The following is a 27,469-nucleotide window of genomic DNA, read 5'->3' on the forward strand; positions in this document are numbered from 1 at the left end:
TAGTTGAAAAGTCCATTCATAAAACTTTTATTCCACTTACATCAACTTAATACACATGTTCTGAACAGTTATGCTTGGATTGTTCATGAAAATTTCGTAAGACATTAAACAAAGCTAGCCATCATCTCAAGTTATTTCCCTGTTAACTATTTTTACAGCACATGCATGTTAGGCAAGTATCAAAAAAAAAAATCACAAAAGCAAAAAACCTAAAAAAGTTAAATACATGGGTTTTTGTTTTACTGCTGTGCTCGATATACAGTGTCATTATGAATATCAAGCAATTCATTTTTTACTGCATCTTTACTTGTACATTTGTTCTTAGGTTGCTTAAACCATTTAAATACAAATAAAATGTGTAGCAAAAATAATGAAAGCAACAGCAGGTAACTTTACAAATAATGGAATGTGAACCGTTTCTCTGTCCTTCTCTAGAGAAAGCTGACTGGGTTATCAAACTGTCTTAAGGAACACTTCAGCTGCAATCAAAGATGTACACTTGATTGGAATATTCCACAGATGTCACATGTTCACGTGACATGCAATATCTATGGGACATCAGTGTATTTGCAGCCATGTGTGCTCCAGCTTGGATATTCATACTAACTACACCTGTGGCTGCAACATTGATTATCCCTTTTTTCCATCATGACAGACCAATATGCAAGCAGTCATCTTTGCCTGACATAGAAAGCTGTTTTAACACTGGCCCTGTGGGAAGCCACAATGTACCAAAAGTACTATGCCAAACATGTAAAACTTGTATAAAAATTTCACAACCCTATATTGGCCACCTCAGATGAAAACAGATAAATTCCCCAAATGTTAACTGGCTCTATTCCCCTAATATTAAACAAAACCACATGGGAAATACAGAAATCCAAATAGAAGTAACATAAACCTGTCAAATCGTAAACAAAAACTATTTGTGGGACAGCATGGATGACAAATGGTCTACTGTTTAAATTTCAGAATGAGGCAGACGGAAGTTGGAAGGCTGGTTAATTCTCCCCTCCTTCTCCTGCTTCGGCTTCATCTCCTTGGGTATCCGATGTCCACAACTGTTTAGCAAAGGAAACAGAGTAACAGGTACATTATTATACACTTATTACTGATAATTAGTAAGTAATTTTTAGAAAGAAGGCCTATGTCTTAAGAATAACTTCTAAGAGGTCCTACTAAGCACTGTGAAGAAAAAGCACACAGTAACATGAATCTATTTCTTGGCTATGACAAAATGGAAATTCAGCTTTAGGTGACCCAACCCTACACTGCATTTAATGAGTAAGTTTATGAACAGTCAATACCTATTAAATTGTCTGTTTCCATTCCTTTCTTCTTTGCCTCTGTTTTGTGAGTTCTTTTACTCAGAGTTCGGATTAAAACACAGGAGATGTTGAGCTTTTCTTCTGACTCAGATGTTTATTATTTCTTATCTGTGGTACAGCTGCATGGAATGTGCCTTTAAGTTGACAAGGTGGCAATGGCCCTCGAGTTCTACCTTCCAAGGCCTTTTAAAGCCCAAGCTACCCAATTATGGAATACCAACTAATTTATTTTTACTTATAATCTAATAACTAATCATTCATGTTCTGCACTGGGGTTTTTTTGAACCAATACCAGATCACCCAAACTTGTGAGGAAGAAGGAAGAAGAAAGAAGAGGAACTAACCTACACCCAAAATCCTCCATCTTGTTACATCTATATTACTATATCCCATAAACCTAAATTTTCTCAACCCAGGGTTCCAACAAATACCCGTCTCTTACCCACGAGGCTGAGTAATATACAACTAACAAGCAGGCAAGAATCAGATCTACAGAACAGATAATTGAGAATCAGGAACTAACAGCAATTTGTTTCTCCTCAAGCAAGTTTCACATGCCTTTCTGAAGGAGAGCTCCAGTAAAGGTATCTCTCCACACCCAATGCTATAGCGAACATTACCTTTTCTTCAGAACAGGCATCTGAAGGTTTTTTCTGTTTTTTAAACCCCAAAATATTTCACCAAAATCTCTATCCCTTGGCTCTGTTCAGTTAGTTGTGCTCCTCTTTAGCAACTTTCAGAACACGGAGCTGCCAACTTGGCAGGCAGGGCCAGGAGGGAAGAACATCAGGCTAAGCGTGCACTATGCACAAAATGTTATTTTCAGCTCCATAAAATCATACTAAGGAGCCATATATCAAGATTAAGTACCAGCTAAGGAAACTAAGCATCAGTTCCAGAGCAACAGCCAGGGCCAAGAAATTATTTTGTGAACCAAGTATCTCCATGCTGGCTACTTCCAAACTATTACCAGTCCAGAATGATTTGTCATCTCTCACTTTATGGAGTTAGAGAAGCATTAAATGAATCATTCACACTCCGTAGTATAAGGTGGTAAAACATAAAACTAACTAATTCTCTCCACGTACAGTGCTATACCACTGAACTCTCACAGAATGCCTTTATTTTTAAAATCCATCATCAGGAACTTTTCATCCTTTCAGGAGCAGAAGGCAATAGTGAAACCTGCACAAGACCAGTAGCCTTGTTCTTGTTCTGAACATAATGCACGGTATCTGCACTTAATCTTCCTTGCTGAAGGCATTAAGCAACAAGTTATTTTACTGGAGACAACTGCACACCAGTAGTCTGTTTCTAGACCTGCACTGTGATCTTTACTACATTATTATATTACCACATTAGTCTCAATTTCAGTGCTATTCTTGTAAGGAAGAGTTAGTAAGAACAGTTTTATCAGAATTCTATCAGAGGTTTCTATCCTAAATCATCACCCCCAGAATACAGCCACAGAGTCATTTAAGATGGAAAAGACCTTCAACATCAAGCCCAACCATTAACACTGCCAAGTCCACCATGTCCCCAAATACCACATCTACACAAATTAAATACCTCCAGGTGCAGTGACTCAATCACTTCCCTGGGCTGCCTGTTACAATGCTTGACAACTCTTTTAGTGATGAAAACTTTCCTCATGTCCAATCTAAACATACACATTCATTAAGATAAAAGGCCTGAGTGCTATGAAAGGGGCATTACCAATTTTACCAATTGAGGTACTGAGATCAGTTTAACAAATCTGCTGGTGGGAGGGGGGGAACTGCTTAAGAAGAAGGGATGCCTTTTATTTAATAAAAGAAAACAAAACAATTTCATAACAGAGCAAAGAAACAATCTAGCAATTCCAGTAAAACAGATGTTGATGGTATGTTAGACAGCCCTCTGAACACTCCTCTGCCTTCAGTCCCCACTGAGAATGAACACAGACTTCTTCAGCCATACAAGATTCAAGGCAAAACAGAACCAACAACTGAGGAAAGTGCTCCTGCACAGAACTGATCAACATTCTGAATCACTGTCTAAAGCCCACCTACCTCAGCTGTGCACCAGCCTGCACAACTTGCATAACTGGCAAAACAGACCTTTTTTACATTTATGAAATTCACTGTAGTCTTTTGTCAGTCACACACATATCAAAAGTTATTTTCTACCTCAAGAAGTTGCGGATAAACATGGAATCAATGCACTCGTACAGATCACGCTAAGCATTCACGGCAAGACACATCATTCATTCAAGAATATGGAATCTTGCATCTGTTTACAGCTTTCTCCCTTATAATGGAAAGTTCTCATCAATTATCAGGCCTACTACCCTAATTCACACACTGTGGTAGCTCAGGCCAACTTTTGCTTGTGCGAAACAATTTGCTTTCCAACTGCTATGACAAGCTTTACATTATTTTTACTGGGAAGGCAGCAATTGAAGTCAGCTTCTATTCTCTGTTTCAAAACCACTCATTCAGAGGGCAGCTCTTGAGCAATCCCACTCAAGAGGACAGTACACGCAGACGTTGAGAGTGATACCAACCCTGTATCTGTCTCCAATACAGAGGTTGAGAAATCACTTCAATTTGTTTTGTAAGCAACAAATGGAAAAATTACAAGTAGTTTTTGCAGCAATGTCATTCCAGTGGAAAAGGCTCCAAAAGAGAGAAATTAAATGTTAGACACAAAAGCAAGAAGTATGGCAACTCCAATTTTATGCAACTGTACAATTCTACTTGCAGTTACTTTTAAAGCAGTGCATTTATTTTGCAAAGGTCTCTGATATTAGATGCACAAAGTGTTAACAAGGGGCTACATGTGACAACAAGAGGTGCTTCTTATTTTTCATTTCTTGCTTGCAGCTCTTCTCCCCACAGACCAAGGAGTGAACTAAGCCATTAATCACACAATTGCATGTTTGCTTACATTTAATTTCATTTGCTTTAGATGTTTATCTTTCCCAGTTTTAAAGTTCAAAGTAGGTTAAAAAAATCCGCACGCAAGATGAAGATTTTGATTATTCTGACAACTTACACCAAAGACAGCTGTGAGATCAAGGGGAAAAAAAAAAAAAAAAGAATTAAGACAGTTGTTTTACAACTGCGATGGAAATAGCCTGGCTAGCACTGATTTCCACTTCAGTTTTACCAAAATTAAAACCTGCAAACAACAGGTGCTTAAATGGGCTTGCTAGCTGCTAGCTTTGTTTCCAGTTTTCATGCAGAATCTCTTCCTCGCAGATGTATTCACACAGAATAAGCTATATGAAATTTGACATAAGGTTTAAAGAGGGAAATGCAACTATTCTCAAATGCTGTTTAACATTGTGTAGTAGGTTTGCTAGTCACAGTCCAGACTGCATCATTTAAACATGCTAGATTCCTTGAATAAAATAACCTGAAAAATGTGGTTCATTTGTCATCTGTCAGAAAATGTTAATTAGCATGCAGACAAAAAAAAAAAAAAAAAAGTAGGCAGGAGAAAGATTTAGCTCAGAAGAATGATGTACTGTAGACCTGTTCCTAAGTGACAGAACAGCGAACAAAAAGGACAACTCAGAGTGCCAGGAAGACCAATCCTGTCGCCTATATGCAAACTTTGATGATACTCACTGTCAAGTTGTCTCTCAGTAACTGCATTATTAGCGTGCTGTCTTTGTATGACTCTTCACTTAATGTATCAAGTTCAGCAATTGCTTCATCAAAAGCCTAGTGTTATAAAAACAAACAACTCCATTAGCCATGTGACAAAAGGTTATGCAAATAATTTAAACGGAATTTCCCCCTCTTTGACTTACCGTTTTTGCAAGGGAACAGGCTTTCTCCGGGGAATTGAGAATCTCATAATAAAACACAGAGAAGTTCAGAGCCAGGCCTAATCTGATGGGATGTGTTGGTTGCATCTCCTTTTTACTGATTTCAAAAGCTTCTTGATATGCCTGTTGTGATTGCTCCACTATCCCTTAGGGAAAAAAACAAATACAAACAAAACCCACAACAAGTAAGTAATTCACACACTGTATCCAGACACACAATCAGGACTGTGTTCATGCTTGCATGAAGAAACCATGTCAGGAGTGAACACCTGTGAATGAGCACTTTACCTAACAAGTCACTATTTAATGGAGATTATATTAAATTACATTTTCAATTTACTAAAAAAGAGGGAAGTTGTTACTGACCAAATTGCAGGTTTGAGTCTTTCCTGACTGTCTCTTCTCTTCCTGTGGCTACTTTTATTTACAAATGTTTGCAGCAGTTTTGTAGCACTGAAGGTAAAACCCACCATCTACTTGACACATTACCACAATTTCAATGTCTTTAAACACTGCAATGCATTAGAGATCCACATTTTAGTCACAGGAAACACCGATGACCTTTGCCTGTCATGCTGAACCCTTCCAGTAACAGTCATCTGTGAGTCTCCATTCAAACTGCTTGGCAAAGATACTGTGGCATACTTCAACTCAAATTAAATACATATTTTTAAAAGCTTCCAACATAGTTCTATTTCCAATGCAGATATGAAAAGCATTTTTACCTAACTTAAAAGTTCTAGAGCCTATAAACTTCCAAGGGAGAAAAATTAATAATTTGGCTCTTTTCTTTTAGAGATGAATCTCTTGTCACCCTTAATTGATTCAGTCGTACAAGTTATAAACACTTGGCAAAAAGCAGAAACTACAATGTGTATATGAAGATTGAAGAGCTCAGCAGTTTCTTTCCTCACTGAAGGCACCTGAACTTAGAGCAGGTTCTGCCTGCACAAGTCAGACATCAGGCCCAACACAGCCCACAAGCTGCAGGGGCCAGGGAGGCTCTGGATGCTGAGCACAAAGGGGCCCTTGTTCCTCAGCTCCCCACCAGCATCTGAGAAAAAGGTGGGCAGAAAGTCATTCAATTCAGATGCAAAAGGTCTTCAATCCTACCACTTCTGGATCAAACCAGAAAGGCATCCAGCATGATGTCTGCAAGAGTGCAGTCACATGTATTCAAAAACAAAGAAAGGAATTTTAAGGCTAAGGACTCGAAAATACAGCAGTATTTAAGTAAGGAGTTTTCAGACTCCAAGAGTGGAAACAACTAAATATCAATACTCAGGATGTTTATGCAATCAGTTTGTTCACCCTTAGATACTCACAAAAATTAAAGCATCATATTGTTCTCTTCCACATGGAAGAGTGAGGACACTCAGTGCACAGTTCATCAGCACTGTCCTCTCTACATTCATCACTAATAATGGAATGCTTCAGATCAGACAGCTGCCCTAATATCTTGAAAATTACCAGATGTTAGTACATTACAGTTTAGAAGAACTAAGTTTACTGCAAGTTACATTTAGAAATTTTGAGAAATGTTTAAGTCTTCTCATAATGGAAAAGCCTTAGAAAATGGTGCTGTTTATAAAAGTCAAAACAAGAATGAAAAACAAGTAACTTCAGGGAATGAAGCTGAGAGTTTTATTTTTTAGTAATTTTTCTTTAACATAATTTCAAAACAAAAAGCGTATTTTTTTCTCCTTATTTGAGAAAACAGTTACCTTTTGAGCAATGATTCGGAGCACTTAATGCATAATTTGATGTATTCTGTTAATTTTTAAATCAGCCACAGAGTATAGAAGTTTTTAACCTTGAGATCTTTAGAAAGTGCAGCTCCAAAGTTCAAGGATAAAATAAGAGTAAGGTACCTGCTTGACATTCCTGTCTGCTAGACTGCCATAAGGAAGCCTCATTTGATAAAATAAACAAAAATACAATTCCTAGAGTTGGGAGCTTTATATTGTTGCTGTATTTACTGCAAAAGGCTGGAAGAATAGTGTCCAACTCAACAGCCATTCTTTCCTAAATAATAATTATTGACTGCTCTTCTTCAAGGTCACAGACAACATACAGGAAAAGCCTGTGACATGAAACACTGGAGGTGGGGGATAAATTGAAAAAATGGAAACCCACCAAAAGCTGCTCCACCAGGAGACTGGGTAAAATAAAAATAAACTTTAAAAGCACTTTAAACAAAGATTTTCACAGTCTAATTTTAGAGCCTGTAACTTAATCCTCAACAGAATAAGAAACTCCGGGATTCAAAATATTTTACCTCCTATGCATGTGAATAGAGATCACTAAAATTACCAAAGGAAAACATGGTAACTCTCTATAACAGATCTAAAGTACTGCTAACACATACAGTTCTGCAGTTACCAAGACTGGGTCAGTAAACATCAGAAATCAAATTGAGCCTTCTGTACTAAGCCTTAGGATCTTTGTGTAACTCTCTATTATCCAGCATGCTGGGGAAACTGGGCTTCACTGTGTTAACGTGGATATAACACATATGCCACAAAGCAGACACATCTATCCCCTCGAAATTATTCCACATCTGTTTCACCTCTATACCAAACTCAATCTGGTCTCTGAAGTCCCACCAAAATCGTTCTGTGCCATACTGGGGGGTTTATTAGCTTGAGAGCAGCACGAGCCACAGGGGCTGCAGGTGCCCAGGAGCTCTGCAAGGAGCCGAGCGGGTGCTGCCAAGGGCAGAGCGGTGCCGAGCGCCGGCTGCACAGCTCAGCGCCCACACCCCCAAGGGTGCCACCTCCGTGGGCTCAGACTGTCTGCACGCTCCCACGCATCCCAAATTCCTGCAGGCTCAGGGCAGCCCAAGTGAGTCTGACATACCAGGCTGGCTCTGTGCTGAAGTGTGCTGCTCCCCAGGGCATGCTGCCAGCAGCCCTGAAGTGGCTCCAGGAAACAGCCTGGCACTGTTTGCTGCAAGCTGGATCTCAGCTAATGTATTGCTCTGAACTGAAGGTGACTCTGCATGGAGGCAGCAATGCTGTTAGGGTGTCTCCAAATACAGCAGGTAAGGAACCCAAAATGTTAAGTACCTCATATTAACTTTTCTAACTAAATTTAAGTGAAGGCAACTTACCTGCAATTGTAACAAGCTGCTTACATGAAAATATCGGAAACTTGAGGAGATAGAAGACATTTGGACATTGAACAACCATGGTTACAGAAGAAATTTTCCTAACAGTAAGATTAATTTTATTAAACCTTTTCTCCTCCAGGAGAAACAACCCCCAGGTCGTTTCTAGTCTGTTTGCTCACTGAACCTATGCAGACTTCTTATATTCTGTAGAAATGCAGGAAAAATGGCAAGAGTAAGTCTTCAGAAAGCTACAAGACTACAAGGAAGTAAAACCCCTAACATTCAGACAGACAAGAAATGCATAAACCTGTACTTCAGTGATAAACCAGGTGCATGCAGAAGTTGGAGATGATTTCAACCTTTTGTGACTCAACACCTGTTTCGCGGTTCCATCGGCATGTACATGGAAATTTTTGTAACTCATCTGAAAGCCAACAATTTATGCATAATTTTCCTTCAGAAAACAGGAAGCCTATTACTAAAGAAATTTACATCCAAATCAGAAATACTCTAAAATTAAGAGTTATGTCGCTGCCCCACCGAAGGCAATCTAATTGGACAATGTCCATCCACGAGCTGACATACAATACCTTTCTTGTCATCTCCAGCAGCAACCTCAGCCAAGTAACGGTAGTAGTCTCCTTTCATTTTCAAATAGAAAACTTTACTTTCTGCTTGCGAAGCATTAGGGATCAAGAACTTTTCCAACAGAGACTAAAAGGGAAACAAAGAACACAGTGTTTTTTTGAACATACATACTTTTACAGCATGCTGAACCAACAATTCAATTATACTTCAATTTATTTCAAAGTCAAGACAGCTTCACTTTTTGCTTATTTTCTTCACATCCTACATAACACAGTCAGCTACAGAACGTGTTCTGGATTCCGATTCTAGATATAAAAGGAATGCTGCATTGTGTGCCTTGATAGGGAGAAGGAGGCTGTGTCAATTTAGCAGATGAATATGACCAAAGGATGGCATTCTACAAGCCATTATACAGAACCATGGCAAAAATAAGACAGTCCAAAGATTCTGGGCAGAGGGTATATCATGGAAGAAAGTCTCCATCCACAAAATACAATAAAAGCATTTGATACATCAGTTGCCAAATCAGAGACTCAATTATTTTACAAACACAGGCAATAAATAAGCCTCCTTAGCCCAGTTCCCATTAACTTGAATGCTCTACTGGCATCACCAGCAAGAAACCACAAGGTGAACCTGGATTCTTGTACAATCTTCCAGACAGCTAACAATCTGACATTCAGCTCTGTAGCACCTCTATCTGACTTTATGTGCTGCCCTAATAGGTGTTTCCTCTATCTTCCAAAGCAAAGGTAGCTCTCTGGAGTCACTCCACCAAATACTCCCCATGGGCTGACAGTTAAGACCAGGTTTTTCTAGATTATTCTAACTATAGCATAGTTCCCAGCTGAGGCAGTCACATAATTTAGCAAGAGTTCTATTGTGATGAAAAAAAAAAAAAAAATCACTATCTCCAACACATTTAGTCAAATTAAGGTACAAGCTTGTCAAACTTTGTGATGTTGAGTGCTTGAAGTCAGACTTTGTAAGAAAAGCCAGTTATTTAAAAGTCAAAAAAGGTACAGCATGCCTGAATAGTCAGAATTTAATCAGAGGCTGTTACATATACTTGGTGAAGGCTATGCAGAAAATAATTTTTTAAATGAAATTTTAGTACAAATTTTTGGCCATCTTTTTTTTCCCCTGTAGATTAGATGACTGACATTGCAGTTTTGCTTCAGTTTTTTAGCTTGTATTTCCAATGATACCACAGAAATGGACAAACTAATTTAGTTCCAACTTACAGAATGATGGCTGCTTTACAGTACTTTCCTCTCAAGGCCATCCAGAAGGTTAAATGAATGTCTCACAGGACATACTCTTGGGATAGGCATACCCTGGATACGGTATGCTGCAACTACTGCACTGTGACATGGGCACCTGTGGTACACCTGCCCTGCTTAACAGGCCAACTGTTAAGCTACAGAAAACTAATTCATAGCAAGAGCAAGAAGAGCAAATCTGGTGTTGGTTTTTGTTTTGGTTGCTTTTTTCTTTAATCAAAGCACTGCTAATTTGGTACTAATGCTAATAATGAATATTTATTGGTAGACTCAAAGTTGTGTGAAATTGCTCAAAATGGAGTGACCCATCTCTCTCATCATTTCTATCTCACCATACAGACAATAAAGACATCAGGCTGACAGAAACCAAAGTCAGACAAGGTCAGCTGTGCCTATGCTACAATGAGATAAAAACCTGTAAGTAGACTTTCTTTAGTGGCCTTAATGTAGTGGATTTATTCGTTCATCTATAATATTAGGCCTTTCCAGTACTATGGGGCTTGGTATATAACTTCATTTTATAACCACGCAGGGAGACACTGAAAAATACTGCATGTCCTTGCTTCCCATCCAAATGACAGCAGAGACAATTCTTTGGCAACAGAAGGAACTCAACACAAGCCAGTCAGAAGCAATAGTGTTTTCTCTGGAGACAGTCAAACGGGCTGCCGAGCTGCCTCATGCCAAAGGCACCCATCTGAAGGCATCCCACCACACCAGGAGAAGGGTTCAGAGCCATCTCTGCCCCAGTGAGGCTGGGATGTAGCAGGAGGCTGGCAGGTTTATGAGTCACACCCCTCAGCTCTCTGTAACTACTCACATGCTCTGTCCTCACCATTAGAGAGCTTCGAGCTTTGTAGCTATGACGTTTTCTTGAGTCCCAAGAAACTCCAGTTACAACTGAAGGTTACCAGCTACTGAGAATGAGGCTCCTTATTAGTTTTTCTCTGTGAGACTTCAATTAAGCCAGGTGTGTCAGTCTGCACCTACCCTTCTGGCACCAAGCTGCCCTCCTTCTGCCTCCTCCATTAATTGGCAAGACCAAAATATTTTCAGTGATTCCAGAAACAGAAATTATTCCTCATCTGTATTGTAAGTCATCTGATTAAAACATACAGCTCTACTCACTCCCACAGCAGCGACCAAGCTCCAAGATTTAAACTTCACTTAGATCACAAACCAGGTGAAGTTGTTTGCAAACTAAATGGGCGAATTGCACCGGCAGACAGATAGTAGGAAAGACTACTCATTGTCTTCTTAAACAGACCAATACTAGCAGGACAACAGGAGCTTGAACACTGTAAATCTTGTACTGGAAAAAGTTCTACAGCCATGTCGAATTTCAAAGACTGATGAACTGAGAAAATCCCTTTGAACAGCTATTCATAGAATATAGCCAATGCAAAGAGACTCCGACTCAAACTGCACTGGGCGCTTACTCATATTTGGATGAAAGAGTCTATTCTATACAAACAACACGTAGGACTGGTGTGCCACTATCTGTGGAAGAATTTTATTTATGCCAAATACTTAATAAATAGCAACAATAAAACCTGTAAGCAGATGAACATTTAAAAGCTAGCATGTGGAATGACTGAAAGGAGACCTCTACCCTATTATTTGTTTAGTTTTATAAATTCGGTTTTTTCTGTTTGTATTAGTCCATTTATTTCAGGATCTGTTTTCTTTTACTGGCATAAGTAGACAGAGACCACTCCTTTAAAGTTAGCTGAAGATTCAGAGTACACTCTTTTATCCTAGAAAGTGGCTGTGAGAGCACAACCTGCATGGAGGTGGTGTGGCTACAGAAAGCCAGACAGGTAAGACCAATGGAACTACTAACCTTTAAAAGTTCAATTACGGAAGATAGCAGAATCAAAAGCACAACAAATCTAACAATTTGTTATTTGCCAACACGTCAGCTTATGGGGAATACTGTTTATCTTGTGGATTTTTTTAATAGCTTTAACTGCAAAGTGTCTCTGGAGGATACAATTTTTCCCACAAGGAAGAATATCTTGATATTTAAGTCCTGTTCATAGGACTTGTCCAAAGCTTCAGCAGTACCAGCAATACATGCCCCACCTTCCCTCTCCTTTACCAGTTGATAGGGCAGTGTTTATCAGTATAGAGCTGATCACCATACAGGCCACTGAAGTGGTAGCAGCTAGACCAAGACTGGATCAGTAAGTGATCTGTATTTACTGAGTTTGTGTGATCTGCACCACTGCAATGCATACAACGCCCTGACAACTGCAGCCCATACAGCCCATGTATATTATAGCTACATTAGATATAGTTAAGGTCTCATGCTTGTTCATGATGTTCCTGCTATCACGCAAAACTCTCATCCAGTTTTCATATATGCTAATACATGAGCAGTTAATTACAGCATCTTGATCAGCATCTGGTAGGAAGAGTTTTCCAAACAAAACTTAACGACCACTCCCTACCCTTGAAACCCCCCAAGGACACAGCAGTAATTGTCAAGAGCTTTTAATTTGACAGCAAGAGTCTAACTGCTGTGAAACAAACCATACCATTGTAGTCAACCAGGCAGATGCCCAGCATTTTAAAGTACTTTTTGGCCCAAACCTGTAACAGCTTGTACAAGTGCTCCTAGCACTTTTTGTAAGTCTTTTCAGAAAGATTTAATGGGAATTACCTTTTTTTTGAAAGGATGTACTAAATCTGAGTATCAACTCTTACTAATATGCTGGCTGTTCAAAGATCAGGCTTCAACACTTCACACCTGCAATTCTGGTTATGACTAAGTCAACAGCTTTCTGGTTCTCTGGACTGGCAAACAAACATGTTCAGACTTGGGAGATGTCAGCTGTGCTCACACATACCATTGATAAGATTTGGTACATTCCCTCATCCCCAGCATGTACGTACTAGAGAAAAGTCTTTGTCTCCACAGACGCACCAGAAGCTGTCTGCACACAACTTGAATTATTCTAATGGTGAACTTCAATTCTGGCTTATTTTAAACACTAAACTGGAAAGAGATTGACTTTCTTCATTCTTTCACACATTCTACTGCCTGAACAGGATACAGTCAACAAGTGGCAACATGAAGCACAACACATTTTAAGCCCATTTCGATGAAAGGCTCTATGTACCTTTTCCTGCGGTTTTGCAAGATAAAGTCTGAAAGGTTCAGAGTTACCAGACTTACTCAGGAATATGAAAGAAGCCTAACAAGTAGTAACAAAAAAACTCCCAATAGCCAACCCTCTCCAAAAAGCCTGTCTACTTCTTACTGCAAGTGGACATGCTTCATTAGTCAAACTGTGGTGAGGACTGCAGTTGAAGACAGGAAACCAACACAAAGACTTGAAGAGTCCTTTCCTGACACTTGAAGCTTAAAACTACTCTTGTTTTAAAAGCATTTGCATCTTGCATCGGCCAGAAATCTATTCCCAAATCCACCTTAAGAGCATTAAATTAATTTTATTTTAGTGCTCAGTTTTGCCTTGTTGCTTCTAGTTCAGTGCTTATTTCCCTTTATTAAAGGCTTCGTCTCAGTACATGTTATTGCCTAGAAACTTTAGATAATTATAAAAGCACTAGAGACAATTGCAACAACAAATCGATTTTCTATTTATGTATTTCCCTCCTGACAAGCAAGAAAATAAGAGTCAGATTCTAGAAAAATGAAGTAGAAATTAGTGGATAATACATAGGGTAAAGTACTGAGAACAAGAAGCCTTATTTTTAAATACAAAAAAAATTTAATTATTAAGATATCTAGTTGAGTAAAATCATTAGAACTATTGGAGAAATAAAAAGATACTATTCTTGCACAAAAGAACCAAGGTGCAGAATGGCAAAACTCCAAAAGAATACACTGATAAACTTTAGGTAATTTAAATAGTATCTGTTCTCCTCTGAGATAACCTGACTTTTTGCTTAATAAATAAACAGGCTTTTTGTTTTCATGCAGTATCAAAAGACACCTGACAATAGTTATGACATTTTTTTCTAATTTTGAGAATAAATTACACAAGAGTACTAGCTGAACTTCAACTCACTTGTCATCCATCTATGGTGTACGACATAGGGATGAAGATTACATGGAAGAACTCTTTGCTTTTTAAATTCATGAAAAAAAGGGTATTTTTTTTTAAGCTCAGCCTAAAATTAATTTAATACTTAATGACAAGAGCCTGGTATTTTCATGATGGAATCAGCATTCCACTATCTTTCTCCAAGACATTATAAGAACACAAGAGGGATCATACTGGCTGACGGGACTCCTCTGTCTACTAACCTCACTGCAACACTGCCCAAAAGAGGATGCCACTAGAAAAACACATGAACAAAGCAAGAAAGTGTCATGCTTCTCTTAGCCTTCATCAATGTCCAGGGACTTCCTGAGCCAGGTGTGGTTTCTATGAAGGTAATAACCTTTTAACAGGCTTCTTGTCCACATTCCACACATTTTTCAAACTCCCATTACATCAAAATAACCTTAATACCCACAATGCACCAGAAGAGAAGCTGTAGATACCTGCCTACCTGTACATAAGAGTGCCACTTTTGTCTTTAATTTACTTCTCAGTTTCATTAAAAAAAAGAAAAGACACCTATCAACTCCCATTAGAAGCTAGCAAGTGATTTTGCATAAATGTTTTCCACACAAGGATTAGGCAAGTTATGAGCTATAAAACAACTCATGCAATTAGCTGCACTGCACAGATTGGCACACACACTACAAACGGTTTAATTAAACCATTCGTGGCCAGTCATTTTATTTACACGCATCCATCTGAATTGTTGGAGAAAAGTGATGAATATTTGCATTTTTAAGAGGAATATTTTTAGACAATCCCTTCCCAAACCCTGTTTTGACCCTGTTTAGGTTTACTATGCTGCTCCTGATTACAGTTCTGCCCAGAGTTTGGGCTCTGCAACTGCTGCCTCATGGGTGACCTCCAACCCTCTTGTGGGAAAACCAAAAGGACTGTTGTCAGCCTTCTACTCCAATCAAAAGTGAAGCTACAGTTTAAAGTTAGCTACAGAACACTCTCTACTCATTTGCCCACCAGAACAGGAATACAAGAAAAGCTGTCATTATTAGTGGCTGCTGAGGCACTGGAGATCTCTGCTAAAGCATCAGCTGAAGAAGGAAACCAGCCTGCTGCTTGTCCTCAGTACCAGTTATTCTTTCTTCCCATCAAATTGGCTGCCCACAGAAACAGCAGCAGAAGTTTGAGAAAGGTGACAAGGATGGCTGGAAGAGATGAGGTGAGAAGCATGACCCTCAGCAGGGGAGGAATTCAGAATTTAGGACAAAGAACCTTCAAGGGGGGGGAAGAATTTGACTGCAGAGTAATTTGCAGCATTTATGCAACAGTGGCAGATGTGAAGTGCATAGGGACACGTGTAATTGCTAAGAGCAGGAGAAAGGTACACTTGATTAGCAGTTTTGCTGTAGTCAATCTGGTGAAGATCTATAAAAGAAAATAGAGGAAATGAAGTCTGAGTAGTAAGAGGGTAACTGAAAAAAAGATCTTAAAGGACTAATGGACAGAAGAGACTCCCATATGACAGAAAAAATGGCAAGAAATCTTAGTTTATACATAAAAATACTACTAAACCAGTCTAAATGTGTTTCCTTAGAAAAGAGAACAAAAGCAGCCTCACGTATGGGCAGGCAAAGGAAACATGGAAGAAGTAGGACACCCTGAAAAATCATCTTCATGATGAGACATATGCTGAGGGATAGACACCAGTCAGTAAGAAGTAGGTGTATGCACAAAAATGCATACAGGCTACTTGGCATGGACACACCACTGGTCAGCAAAAAAAGAAAAGGACAGCACCTGAGGCAACGAGGAACAGCATCTCAGTTCACACTTTTACAGCCATACATGTAGCTCCCTTTGCAGAGCTGCCTTCCTCAAATTAAGACTACCATATCCTTTACTAGCTAGTTTCTTCTACTATTTTGCTTTCCAATTAGTATTTATGGCAAGGGAGGCAAGTGTGCCTTGTATCAGGATATGCTCTTTTGAGAGAATTCAAAAGACTGCTCATGTGTTTTATGCCAATCATTACTGTTTTTTACCAAAGCATTCATAACAGACATGATGGTAAAGGAACCAAATTCTGAAGCACAGGCAAAAACACCTCTCCAGTTTAGTGACCCACTCTGAGGAAACTCATATGAAAGGCAGCAGCTATAAAGACACTTAACAGAAAAACATTAGGATTGAAGTCTTGAATTTTTTGAGGCATAGCTTTAGATACTAATAAACAGTTTCCACTGAGGATCAAAGTCAATATGCAATTTTTACCTGGGCCCTTTTTTTTTCATCATCACCTCATTAAACTGCTTCTTGAAAACTGGGGACTTGCATCAAAATTAAATGGTACCAGATACATCGATCATTACTCTTTTCAGAAAGAGTTTTCTTTTCATCCTCTGAGAAACTTGAGATAATAAAAAACTGAAACCAACTGAGTTGGGTGAGAATTTCTGCTCAGACGGTAGGTCTCAACTACAGCTATTGTAGCTGTACTCCAAACCAGAACACCTCTTAAGCTGTCTTAAGACTCTACAGTTTCGGTGTCTAAACAAATACAATAGAACTCCCCATAAATATGATGTATTTTATCCTTGATCAGAAATAGAAGCAGGAGCCATTTATCTTTAGCATATTGCACTCTGAGCAGATTTGAAACTTCCTGAAGCAGAATGTGGATCGACTAGGGGCTCACTATAGCACAGTGTTAATAAAAACATTTTATTAGGAAAAATGCCATTTTAGCAATGTAAACCTATTCTGCACTAGGAGACAATGACCCGTTAAAAGATCAGATTACCTTTGTTAAATCCTTTGTAAAATAATCACAAAGGGTAACACCCAGAAAAAAATGCACCACCAACAAAAACCAACTGACAACTTCTCTGCCTCATTGAATCAAAGAATCAAGTAGGCTGGAAAAGACCTCTGAGATCATTAAGTCCAACATATTTTATCTGATAAAAAAATTTAAGAATTTACTGTTGGTCTCAGCAGAACATGACTTATTATTACTTCTCCTTTGAAGAGGCATTGCCAATCTTCTGTCAGATTTCAAGAAAAATAATCCACTGCACAAGATTGACATTCAGTAAAAAAAAAGTTTAAGAAATAATCACAAACTTAATTCTCTTCCATCAACTTTAATACCACAAGCTTTCTCAAACTATTTCAAAATAGTAGTCAACTACTGCCTGAATGGACAACCAGCTTCAGAGGCAGGAGCTGGTGTCTGCCCACAGCCAAGAGTAAGTGAAGCATTTGAGAACCTGTTTCAGAAATGCACTTCTGTCATGTGCACGGCAATGAGACAGAAGTTTCTAGATAAAACCAGAGATAGTGCAGTATTTGATCATACAGATGTGCAGAGATAATGCACTAACACTGTTCACACTCTAAATTTTATGTTTCTACCACTTACAGCTTCCACAGGCACAAGGAGAAGCTGATATATTAACAATGCAGTGTTTCTGCTCTTAGACTTCTAAGCAACCAACCAGTGAAACAAATACACCTAGCAGCTTCACAAAATTTCAAGTACATGCAATGAAGTTCTTTCTTCAGCAGCACAAAGATGAAGAGTTATCTGTCACAGGTGACTAAACTGATCAACTTACTTTATTGCGCTGTTTAGAACTGCAGGTCAGCAGCAGGTACATAACAAGGTTGCTGTCAAATAAAGCAAGTTGTCACTTGGATACTTTTGAACAGTATAAGCACTCTGTACCTTTCTACTGTAAATCAAAGCCAATTATTAAACATTATTGCCAAATGAAATTAGTACAGTGGGCTAGTGGTTATAATAAAGGTTTCTTCTACTTCCAATAAATGCAAGAGGATGTAGATACATGTACATACGTGTATACACATGTGCATGCACAGTTAATATAAGAAGTAGATGCATTTATGCAGAGCACCTTAGCTGATTTTATGATTAATGGGAGCATTAAACATACATGTCAACATTATGGATGCCCTTCTTGCTACGATTAGAATAAATTAAAAACAACACAAGTAATCTCATATTTAAACTGATCCATGAAGGATGTTTTAATTATCAAAGATTCAACAGTTCTACAACAGTCTAATTGCTTAAAAAAGTAAAGGAAATTACTCCAGCTTAGGTACTGCTTTCACTACAGGAAAGCAAAAAAAAAAACCCTAACAAAAACCAAACCAACAATCCAAACCAAAATAAAAAACCAACAGCCAAAAAAACCCCCCAAACCCGAAAGGGTGCAGCTACAATCAGGCAAGTAAGTGAAATAATGAGGTTGATACAAATTGCCTCTGCTTCCTACCTTCAGTGTATGTGAGCAATTATACCAACCAAACCCTTACTGAAAAAGCCAGACTTGGAGAGTTAATCAAAAGCTTAAATTATAACCACCCTTAGCAAGCCCTGGCTACATTTTGCTCTGCAATATATAAAAGTTCATTTAGAGAAGCATTTGCGAACCAGAGTACTCAGAGAGTATTTTCACATACGCCACTAACACACGTTATCAATTGACATCTTTTAATGCAAATTCTAACAACTTGAGATGACATCTTGAGTTCTACATCCAGGTTTGAGCTCCGCAGCACAAGAAAGACACAGATACACTGAAGGGGCTATGGGGCTGAGCACATGAGGTACAAGGCAAGGCTGAGAGAGACGGCTTTCTTCAGGCTGGAGAAGACCAGCAGATCTTACTGCTGCATATAGCTGCCTAGAGAAGATGGAGCCAGACTCTTTCGTGAGGTCTACAATGACATGACAAGAGGCAGCAGACAAGCTGCAACATGAGAAGCTCTGATTACATGCAAGTATTCTTTAACAATAAAAGTGAACAAATATTAAGACAGGCTGCCCAGAGAAGCTGTGGAATCTCCACGCTTAAAGATAATAAAAATTTGACTGACAAGGCCTTGAGCAAAGTGATCAAACCAGATCTGTCCTCCCTTCCAACCTCAATTATTTTGGGCACCTAACTCCTGGATTTCAACACATTAACCATCCCCTTCTGTAACAGACATTTTTGCAAATATAAGGTTCAATAAATGCCTCCCCTTTTTTTCTGAAAAAAATGACACATCTCAAAGACAAAGTGCAGTTAAAAAAAAAAAAAAAAACTTTAAGCAAGCCTGAAGGGGTCACAGAACTTAAGGTAGTGATTTTCAGTCGGAAGACTGAATTTTCTGTATCAGATATCATCATAGCAAGGTTGTATGGTATTGTCAGACTACAGGTTAGCTGTGCTCTTTATCCATCAGGAGGACACACTGAGCATACAGTGGCTGAGTTTTAAGAAGACAATTCACACATGTGCAAGTCAAAAAGCATATGGCTTCTTGTAGGAGAGAAGATTAAATTTCCTAACCCTGTCATTAAGAATTATTAGACAGGTTTTATAGAAGTTAACATAGTAACCTATTAGATGTTTGCAGGCAATGAGAAAATAGTTCCACAGTAATTTGAGAACGATGGCAATAGGCATTAATTCTGTGGTATGTTCTTTAAAAAGCCATTTAGATGCATTTGGAATGGAACTACACTCCCTTACCCCAGTGAACTGCAGCCCCATGACAGGTTACTAAACATTCTACTCCCCCTCTCAACAATATACATAAAAATGAAATGCAAACCTAAATTCACTAATCTGAGAGGTAACTGAACCTTCTGTTCTCGCAACTACCACTTCTAAAAAGTGAAGCATCCATAAGAAGTGCAAGGAAATCTCAAGTATGAGCACACAAGGAGTACCATCTTCTGCTTCTGAGCGTGAAATTAGGAAGAAATAATGTAGTGAAGAAAGCAAACAATTCATCTTATTGGAAGGTCCTGAACAACACCATTAACCTGCTGCTTTTCTGGCAAGAAAGGAGTGAGGAAAAAGTGATGAGTAGCACCTATGTGCAACAGTAACTCCAGAAGGCTGAAGGGGAGCCAAGGTTTGCGGAAGTTCTCCAGACCTTAACAACTACAAAGGCAAAGAAACAGTGAAAGGGTGCTTGGGCGCTGCCAGAGAAGAGTTTTACTTAGGGTATTTCTGTGGTGGAACTTGGAGGGGGAAGCAACATCACCCAGAAGACTGGGCATCGGGCAAGAACATGGGAACTGCCCCATACTGTGCACTTGGGGGGCATGCAGGGACTGCCGCAGTATGTGCCAGCCTAGGGAAGAGAGTGCAACTGTCTGGAATTACATTCATACTAATGTGAAGACAGCCAGTCATGTTTTCAGTTACTAGTTTACATTTAGCTCATGTCAGAGTCTACCTGAAAGCTACCAGAGCTCCTGAGAACTTTTAACATACAAGCAGTGCAGGGAGTTAGCTATTCAAAGACCTCTCCATTCTTCTGTGTTTCAGAACCCTTGTTAGCTAAAAAATTCAGCTTACTGCAGATTTAATTTGAACCACTTCAGTTACAGCTCATTTGTCTACTAAAGGCAAAAAGCAGTTTAAAGAAAATCCACACCTGTTACATTAATAACAATTTTTATTGTGGAAATGACAAAAGATTGTAACAGATCATTATACTGGTACTTTAGACAGACCCTCCTTTCTACTATAAAAACTGAAACAGGACGTGAAGCACACAGTTAGCTAACATGAGGAAAAGTACTTAACTAAAAGCTTAATTTCCTGTATCAATTGGAAATTTTCTATAATACTCAAGCACTTTTCAGATGCTCAAGTATAGCAATGTACTTCCTTACACACAGTGTCACACAGACTGTATTACTATTGAAGAATTTGGAAATACAGTCTTCATTGCCACAGTGCAAGGAGCTTGTACTACACTCAATGTGTCACAATTACTTGATGTTTACCAGCACTACCAGACCAACTCCAAACTAGAGCTGGTTACATTACACTTTAATATACTTAAATGCATATATGACAGAACTGGTGCTGGAACAAGATATTTTAGGTGTCTCTTCTTTGTACAGAAGCACTCTGAGGCTGCAGCAAACAAGAGGATGAGTTCAACTCTTTGTAGAGTTGCAGAGGTACTCCATGGCAGGTTCAAGAAAAAAGGATTCAGGAAGTAGCAAGGATGCAGATACTGTCTTTCCCCATTGCAAGGTCAGTGTAAAGGAGAGAAAGAAACATTTGGACCTGACCACATAACTATCAAAAATTTTATCATTGGGCCCAATAGGGATGAAGCAAGAAAGAACTTCATCATTAATTGCTCCTATTCTCTCTGAAAATTAGTAGAAGAGATAGAAACAAAGTCCAGGAAGAACTTAGTATACTCGGTATCTACAGGATTAGAGGAGCTATTTCTTCCAGAACACTAGATTTCATTCCAACAGATGAGGGAAGAGAGCGGGAAGCTGCAGAGGAGCCAGCTCTGGCCACACTCTTCTGTAGTCACAAACACGTTCTCTAAATTGCTTTCCTCCCTTCAACACTGAAGTTAGGACAGCAGGCATACTCAGCTGTGATGTAACACCCCTGGGCATTAAATATTACTTAAGACACTAGCAGACAACTGAAGACACAACAACAGCTCAAACAGAGCCACAGACTCAATAAAAGATACAAAAGTTGCTGAGCTGCTTTTGTACTCTTAACTGATAAGGCTCATAACTAAAAGCTTTCAAAGTTTAACACTTTAGGTCTTATTAATCAGCGGCATACCTCACACCAATTAAGGTTTGGTAAGCCTCGCTTTTTCACATCCGCAAACAGTTATAGACTAGATTATGCTGCATAAAAGTTACAGAGATCTTCTGAAAAGAACCCCAAAAACTAAACCCAAACCCTAGTTCTATATTTGCATGTAGCACTGTGCAGACTTCTGTTCATAATAAACAACTACATGTTACCACAGTTCTTTTTTTTTCTGTTAAAGAGAAGTGGATGTCAGATAAAGCAATACAGTCAGCCACGTTTCTGGGTGAGTAAGAACATACATGAATAGGATCCTTCAAGAAAGAAAACAAGAGTATGTTTTTAAATATAAATCTAATTCTTCAGTGGAATTGGCAACATCAAAGGTAGCACATGTCATTTGAAAGTATTTTTAAATCCTATCCTTTGAATACAAAAGTTTTCATTTTTTTCTTTTTAAGTCAAAAAAGTAGGTTTTTTACTGCTAATCACTGCCTAAGGCATTGTTTCTTCTGGACAGTAATTTTTCCTTAACATATTAAGAAAAACTGGACTGGCAGTGTTAAAAATTAGTCATTAGCTTCTTAAAAATAGTAACATGTCAGAGAACAATAACTTCTTTGAATAATGTATGTCTCATTAACACAAAGAAATTCAAGTCCATTTTGAGATTCAGAAGATTTAACAAGACTCTCCACCCATATTCCTCCCCTCCCAGGCACTCTAGTTGCTGCAGCAAACTCAAAAGCTGGGTTTTGTTTTAATTTTTGTATTTAGCATGCACAGTAAAAGCTAGCTTTACCTTAGCCTGTTTCCATCATCAGGCAAAAAATTAATTGCAAACACTAAATTCTTCTAAGGTTTCTAAATCCAGATTTAATTAAAATAATTTCTTAAATCAAAACGCAGCTTACAAAAGAATTTCAGATCACTCTCAACTGAAAGCATCTACCCCCAGCCTGACTTTCCCATTAATAAAACAAAGAAAGAAATAACAACCAATTAGAATGCCAGATTTGGATCCTCATTTCCTTGGCTTGAATAGATGAGCCACCACTTTACAACACAAGTAGCAGTAAATCAGTTCTTTCCTATGATAAGTTCTGCATTTCCATTTTCATAGTGGAAGTTAAAGAGCTATCCTTACACAAGACAACAAAACATACAAAATTGTGTGTGTTACAATAACCATAGCGGCCAGCCTGAACTGGAAGCCAAGACTCAGTTATTCATGCTGACTCTTACAAACCCTTGGAAAACCAGTCTTCTAGAAGCTATCATCACCTATCATTTAGTTATCTCACACATCAAGCAAAATTTACGCTACTCATTGATCTTAAATTTTCATTTGGTATCAGATCTTCAGGCATAAATGTAGCTATTTAACACCTCCCTCATGTCGCATGTCATTCTGTCACCTACAGTTGATCCCTGGTCACATATGGGATGACGCACCAGCAGGGTCCATAGTGCAGTGGACAACTCTATTGCTGACATTAACCTCTACCTCTCAAGTGGTCGCAGGACTGAACAGCTGCTCCTCGTGTGCTCATTGAAGCACCAAAGGCATGTGCAGTTGAAAAAACCTGACAATCTGGAATAAGCATTTGGAAGAGGCTTGGATTTCATAAACCAGCCTCCCAGGGAAAATACAGCATTGCCTGCTGTGTACATGCACATTTTAATGTAACTACAAGTCTCAGAAAATGCCTAACTTGAACACCCTTTTAGTTTGCTACTAAAAATTTTAAGTTTAAGCGGGTATCACAGCATTTCTACTGCCTCTTCCCGCAGGCAATTTTCTGCACAGCTGAGTCATAACTAACATTACATCATCTTACCCAGGGAGGGGCACAATTTCCGTAGAGTAAGAACTACCTCTTACAATTACAGCAGCATATTAAAGTTGCAGAAATCAAAGAGATCTAGGATACAAATATTGCATTAAGGGGGAAGGGCACCGGGGGAGGAGAAACCCTCAAACTAAACCTGTATACAGTTCAGTCTCAGGGAAATACGTTGACCCTTCATAACTATTACTTTATGTACAATAATGTTTCTACATGTCTCCAAATTTATTAGCATTCATAACTATAATCTGTATACAAATAATCAGCACATTACAGGGAAAGAAAAATTCAGACATTTTTTAAACCTTATCATCAGAAATAGCAAAGGCGGCCACAGCTTTACTGACAGACTAGAAATATTCCCAGAGGGCCCAGTACCATTTACTCTGCAACTGTAAGTAAAAATGGATCAACAGTTTCATTATTTCTCACCAGCACATCATTGCAGATGTCTCTTAGCTCAGTCTCAATCTTCTCTCTGTATTCTCGAGCCATCTGCTGTTTTTTCTCAGCTCCTTCCGTCTTTTGTTCAATACTTGAGACGACTCTCCAAGATGACCTACGGGCTCCTACAACATTTTTATAGGCAACAGAGAGAAGATTTCTCTCTTCGTTGGACAACTCAGCTCCTTGCTCAGTCACAGATTTCATGCAACTTGCCATGTCATCATATCTTTCAGCCTGCTCAGCCAGTTTGGCCTTCTGCACCAGCTCATTTTTATCCATGTTGATATTTCTAAAGAGGAAAAATAGTGAGGCATTATTCAGACATTGGTCAAGGACAAAGGTGTTTTAACTTCATAAGCAGAGCAACCTGTATTCTCTAAGTAGTTTGGAACTGTAAGAGGTACAACTGAAATCCAGAACAAAGGCATACTAACAGCACTTGATGCTCAAACACGTGGACACATGGAGTAAAGAGTTAAAGCCACTGCTTCCTCCTGAAAAACTGTTAACTTTTAAAAGTATGTTATTTCAATAAACACAAAAAAAGCATCCAAAGGTGAACTGAAACAAAATAATTTCTATCTTATGCACAAAAATGATCCCAATTCTTTGCCACCACTCTTTCATAAGACTACATTATCAGTGTAAAAAAACTAACAAAGAAAATACCCAGTAGTAAGCTTTCAAAAGAGACAACCAAATAAAGGTTGGACAAACAATACCAAGCAGCATTCTGAGCCTTAACAGAATCATAGTTACATGCAGAAGTACTTCACATACAGATCTGCAGATGAAAACCCACAATGGATGTTAAAAAGTCAGAATGCAACAAATATCTAAATCACAAGTTGTACACCTTCCCACAGTGCTAACTCCCTTTCCCAAAATGGAAATCCCCATTATGGGATGTTGTGTGTCAGGTATTGCTGCTCTGCCCGACAGGCTGTGCTTTGAGAGACAAAAGAAAATTTTACTACTTAAAAACATTACTTCAACATGAGTATTTCAGATAGCACAACCTGGCTGAGATGCTTCATAATCTGTCTTATCAGCACTTAAAGAACATAAAAAAATCAAGCTCTGCTGAGCAGAGGTATTGAGAAATTTATTTTCGTACAGGAGGAAAAAATACTTGCCCCTCACCCCCCATCCTTCCGTGTATCCTAACGTGATCATTTGGAGGAACTAGGATACATTATCCTTTAAAGTTTGACAAGATTATTAAAGCATGAACCAATTTTAGTCATGAATGCTTTATATATTTATGTATGTTCCACACATGCCCACCAAGCACCTTAATTTTTAACCACTCTGACTTTTGTCCTTTCATGTGATGTTAGGAGAAACAATGGCAGGGCTATGTTCCGTCTTTGGGAATAAATTAAGCACATTCTAACATTCCAGGTGACTACAACTTTTAATAGCTCCGGTCCCCAACAGAGGGGCACAAACCCGGCGTTTGTTTGCAGACGCGCGTTGAAGAACTTGCCCGCACCGCGCGCGGCGGGGTTAAGGAGCCATTTTAAAGCAAGCGTTCGGCGGTGGTTATTTACCACTCGGCATGACCGGGGAAACGTGGTCAGAACGCCGGCCCCGCCGCTAGTCCTCGGGGCACCGCAGGCTGCCGCGGCAGCATCCCCGGGAGGCAGCATCCTCGGGCGGGCGGGCCGCCCGCCGCCCCCGCGGGCTGGGCGCTGCCGCGGCTCCGGCACGGCGAGCGCGGTGACAGCAGAAAATGGAGAGGCCCGGGGGCGGGCGGAGCGAAGGGCGGGGCGGGCGGGCGGCCCCGGGGCGCTGCGGCCGCTCCTCCCTCCCTCCCCGCGCCGCGCCCGCCGCGGGGACACCGAGCGCCGCGCCCGCCGCCTTTGTCACGGCGGGTGGGCGCCGGAGCCCGGCCCGCCCCGATCCCGCTCCCCTCCGCCCAGCGCCCCCGGGGGAGGATGCCGCGTCCCCGCCCCGGCCGAGGGAAAGCCCGCGGGCCCATCCCCGGGGGACTCGGCGCGGGGGAGGGGGAGCGGCGGAGGAGGAGCCCCCTCCAGTCCCGGGGGAGCCGCCGCTCCCGCCCGGACCCCTCGGCCGGGGCGGGGAGGATGGGCGGAGGCAGGGGGGCCTGGGCGGCGGAAGGGGGGGTTGGGGGGGAGCCTGGGCGGAGGGAGGGAAGCGAGCGCGGCCGAGGGGCGGCCGCCGCCGCGACTCTTCCGCGCCCGGCGGCAGACCACACCCGGCAGCGCCCGCCGCCCGCGCCCCGGCCCCCGCCCGGCGGGGGCGACGCTCCCCTGCCCGCGGGGTCGCCCTCACCTGCTGCCCCCTCCGCCGGTGCTCCCCCCTTTTTCCCTCCTATCCCCGGAGGAGAAGAGCCCCCGCCGCCCCGCGGAGCGGCCCCCGCGTCCCGCTCCCTCCCCGCGGAGCCGCCCCGGGGGGAGCAGGGCGGGCTGGGCGCTGCCCGCCGGCCGCCCCGCTCAGTGCTCCCGACCTGCCGTGTGCGGGGGTGGGGGGGCCGGTCCCGGGCGGCGGCCCCGTTACCTGTGCGCGGCGGGCGGGCGGGCAGGCGCGGGTGCGTCGGTGCGGGCGGGCGGCCGGCGCGGACTGTGCGGTTCTGGCGCTCGCGGCGCTGCAGCCTCGCTCCCTCCCTCCCTCTCCCGGCGCCGCGCACGGGGCGTCTCCGCCAATCACCGCGCCGCTCCGCGCGGGCCGCGCGCCGCCCGTGACGTCAAGCGGCGCCATGGCAACGGCGCGCGAGGGCGCGCGCGAACCTCCCCCCTCCTCGCTCCCCCACCCCGCGGACACGCCCAGAGCCGGCGGCGGCCCCGCCCGCGGGCGCGCGCCTGCACCCCCCCGCCCCCACCCACCGAGCCGAGCGGGGCGGCCCGGGGCGCCGCGGGTTCGGGGCCGCGTCCCGCTTCTCCCGCAGCACCGGCCCCGGCCCGGCGGGGAGACCCCCGCACCCGCCCGTGCGCGGCGGAGCTGTGCCCGCGCCTGCGGCACAGAGCGGGGGCGGCAGCACCGCCTCCTCGTGTGGCCGCCGGGTGTGCGCGGATGTCACCGCCGCCCCCCGCGCACCCCGGGCGGGCTCTCCAGGCTTTGTGCTGCCCAGAGCGCCCAGTGTCCCCAGTAACCCCCGCCGAGCTCCGCGCGTGGCTAGGTGGCTGAGCCCCCAGGGTGCGGGGGGGACCGGGACTGTCCCGGCACACGCGCGGTTGCGGGACGGCTCCGCATCGAACCGCGCCCCGGGAGCCTCATCGTGCACCGGGAGCCCGACACATGCTGTGGGTTAAAAACGAGAGGTGTAGAAGAGGATGGGAACCCGGGGGTGGCGGCAGGGCCCTGGGAGACCCGGGGCTGGCAGATGGGAGCGCAGCGGCTCTGCAGGCGCAGGACCGTCCCTCTGGAAGCCTCTCCCTTG

At 41.6% G+C, this 27,469-nt stretch overlaps 1 protein-coding gene across 1 annotated transcript; it reads right to left on the reverse strand.

Moving 5' to 3' along the window:
• Positions 1–26,707, reverse strand: YWHAZ (tyrosine 3-monooxygenase/tryptophan 5-monooxygenase activation protein zeta). Its single transcript, XM_032130402.1, has 6 exons — positions 26,590–26,707; positions 24,052–24,355; positions 8,848–8,971; positions 5,128–5,291; positions 4,943–5,038; positions 1–1,061 (listed from the first exon to the last, which is right to left on the reverse strand). Exons 2-6 carry the CDS (start codon positions 24,343–24,345, stop codon positions 1,002–1,004), a joined length of 738 nt encoding a protein of 245 aa, XP_031986293.1. The 5' UTR covers positions 24,346–24,355; positions 26,590–26,707; the 3' UTR covers positions 1–1,001.
• Positions 26,708–27,469: the final 762 nt, after the last annotated feature.

This window comes from Corvus moneduloides, chromosome 1 (assembly GCF_009650955.1).
Source record: "Corvus moneduloides isolate bCorMon1 chromosome 1, bCorMon1.pri, whole genome shotgun sequence".
NCBI lineage: Eukaryota > Metazoa > Chordata > Aves > Passeriformes > Corvidae > Corvus > Corvus moneduloides.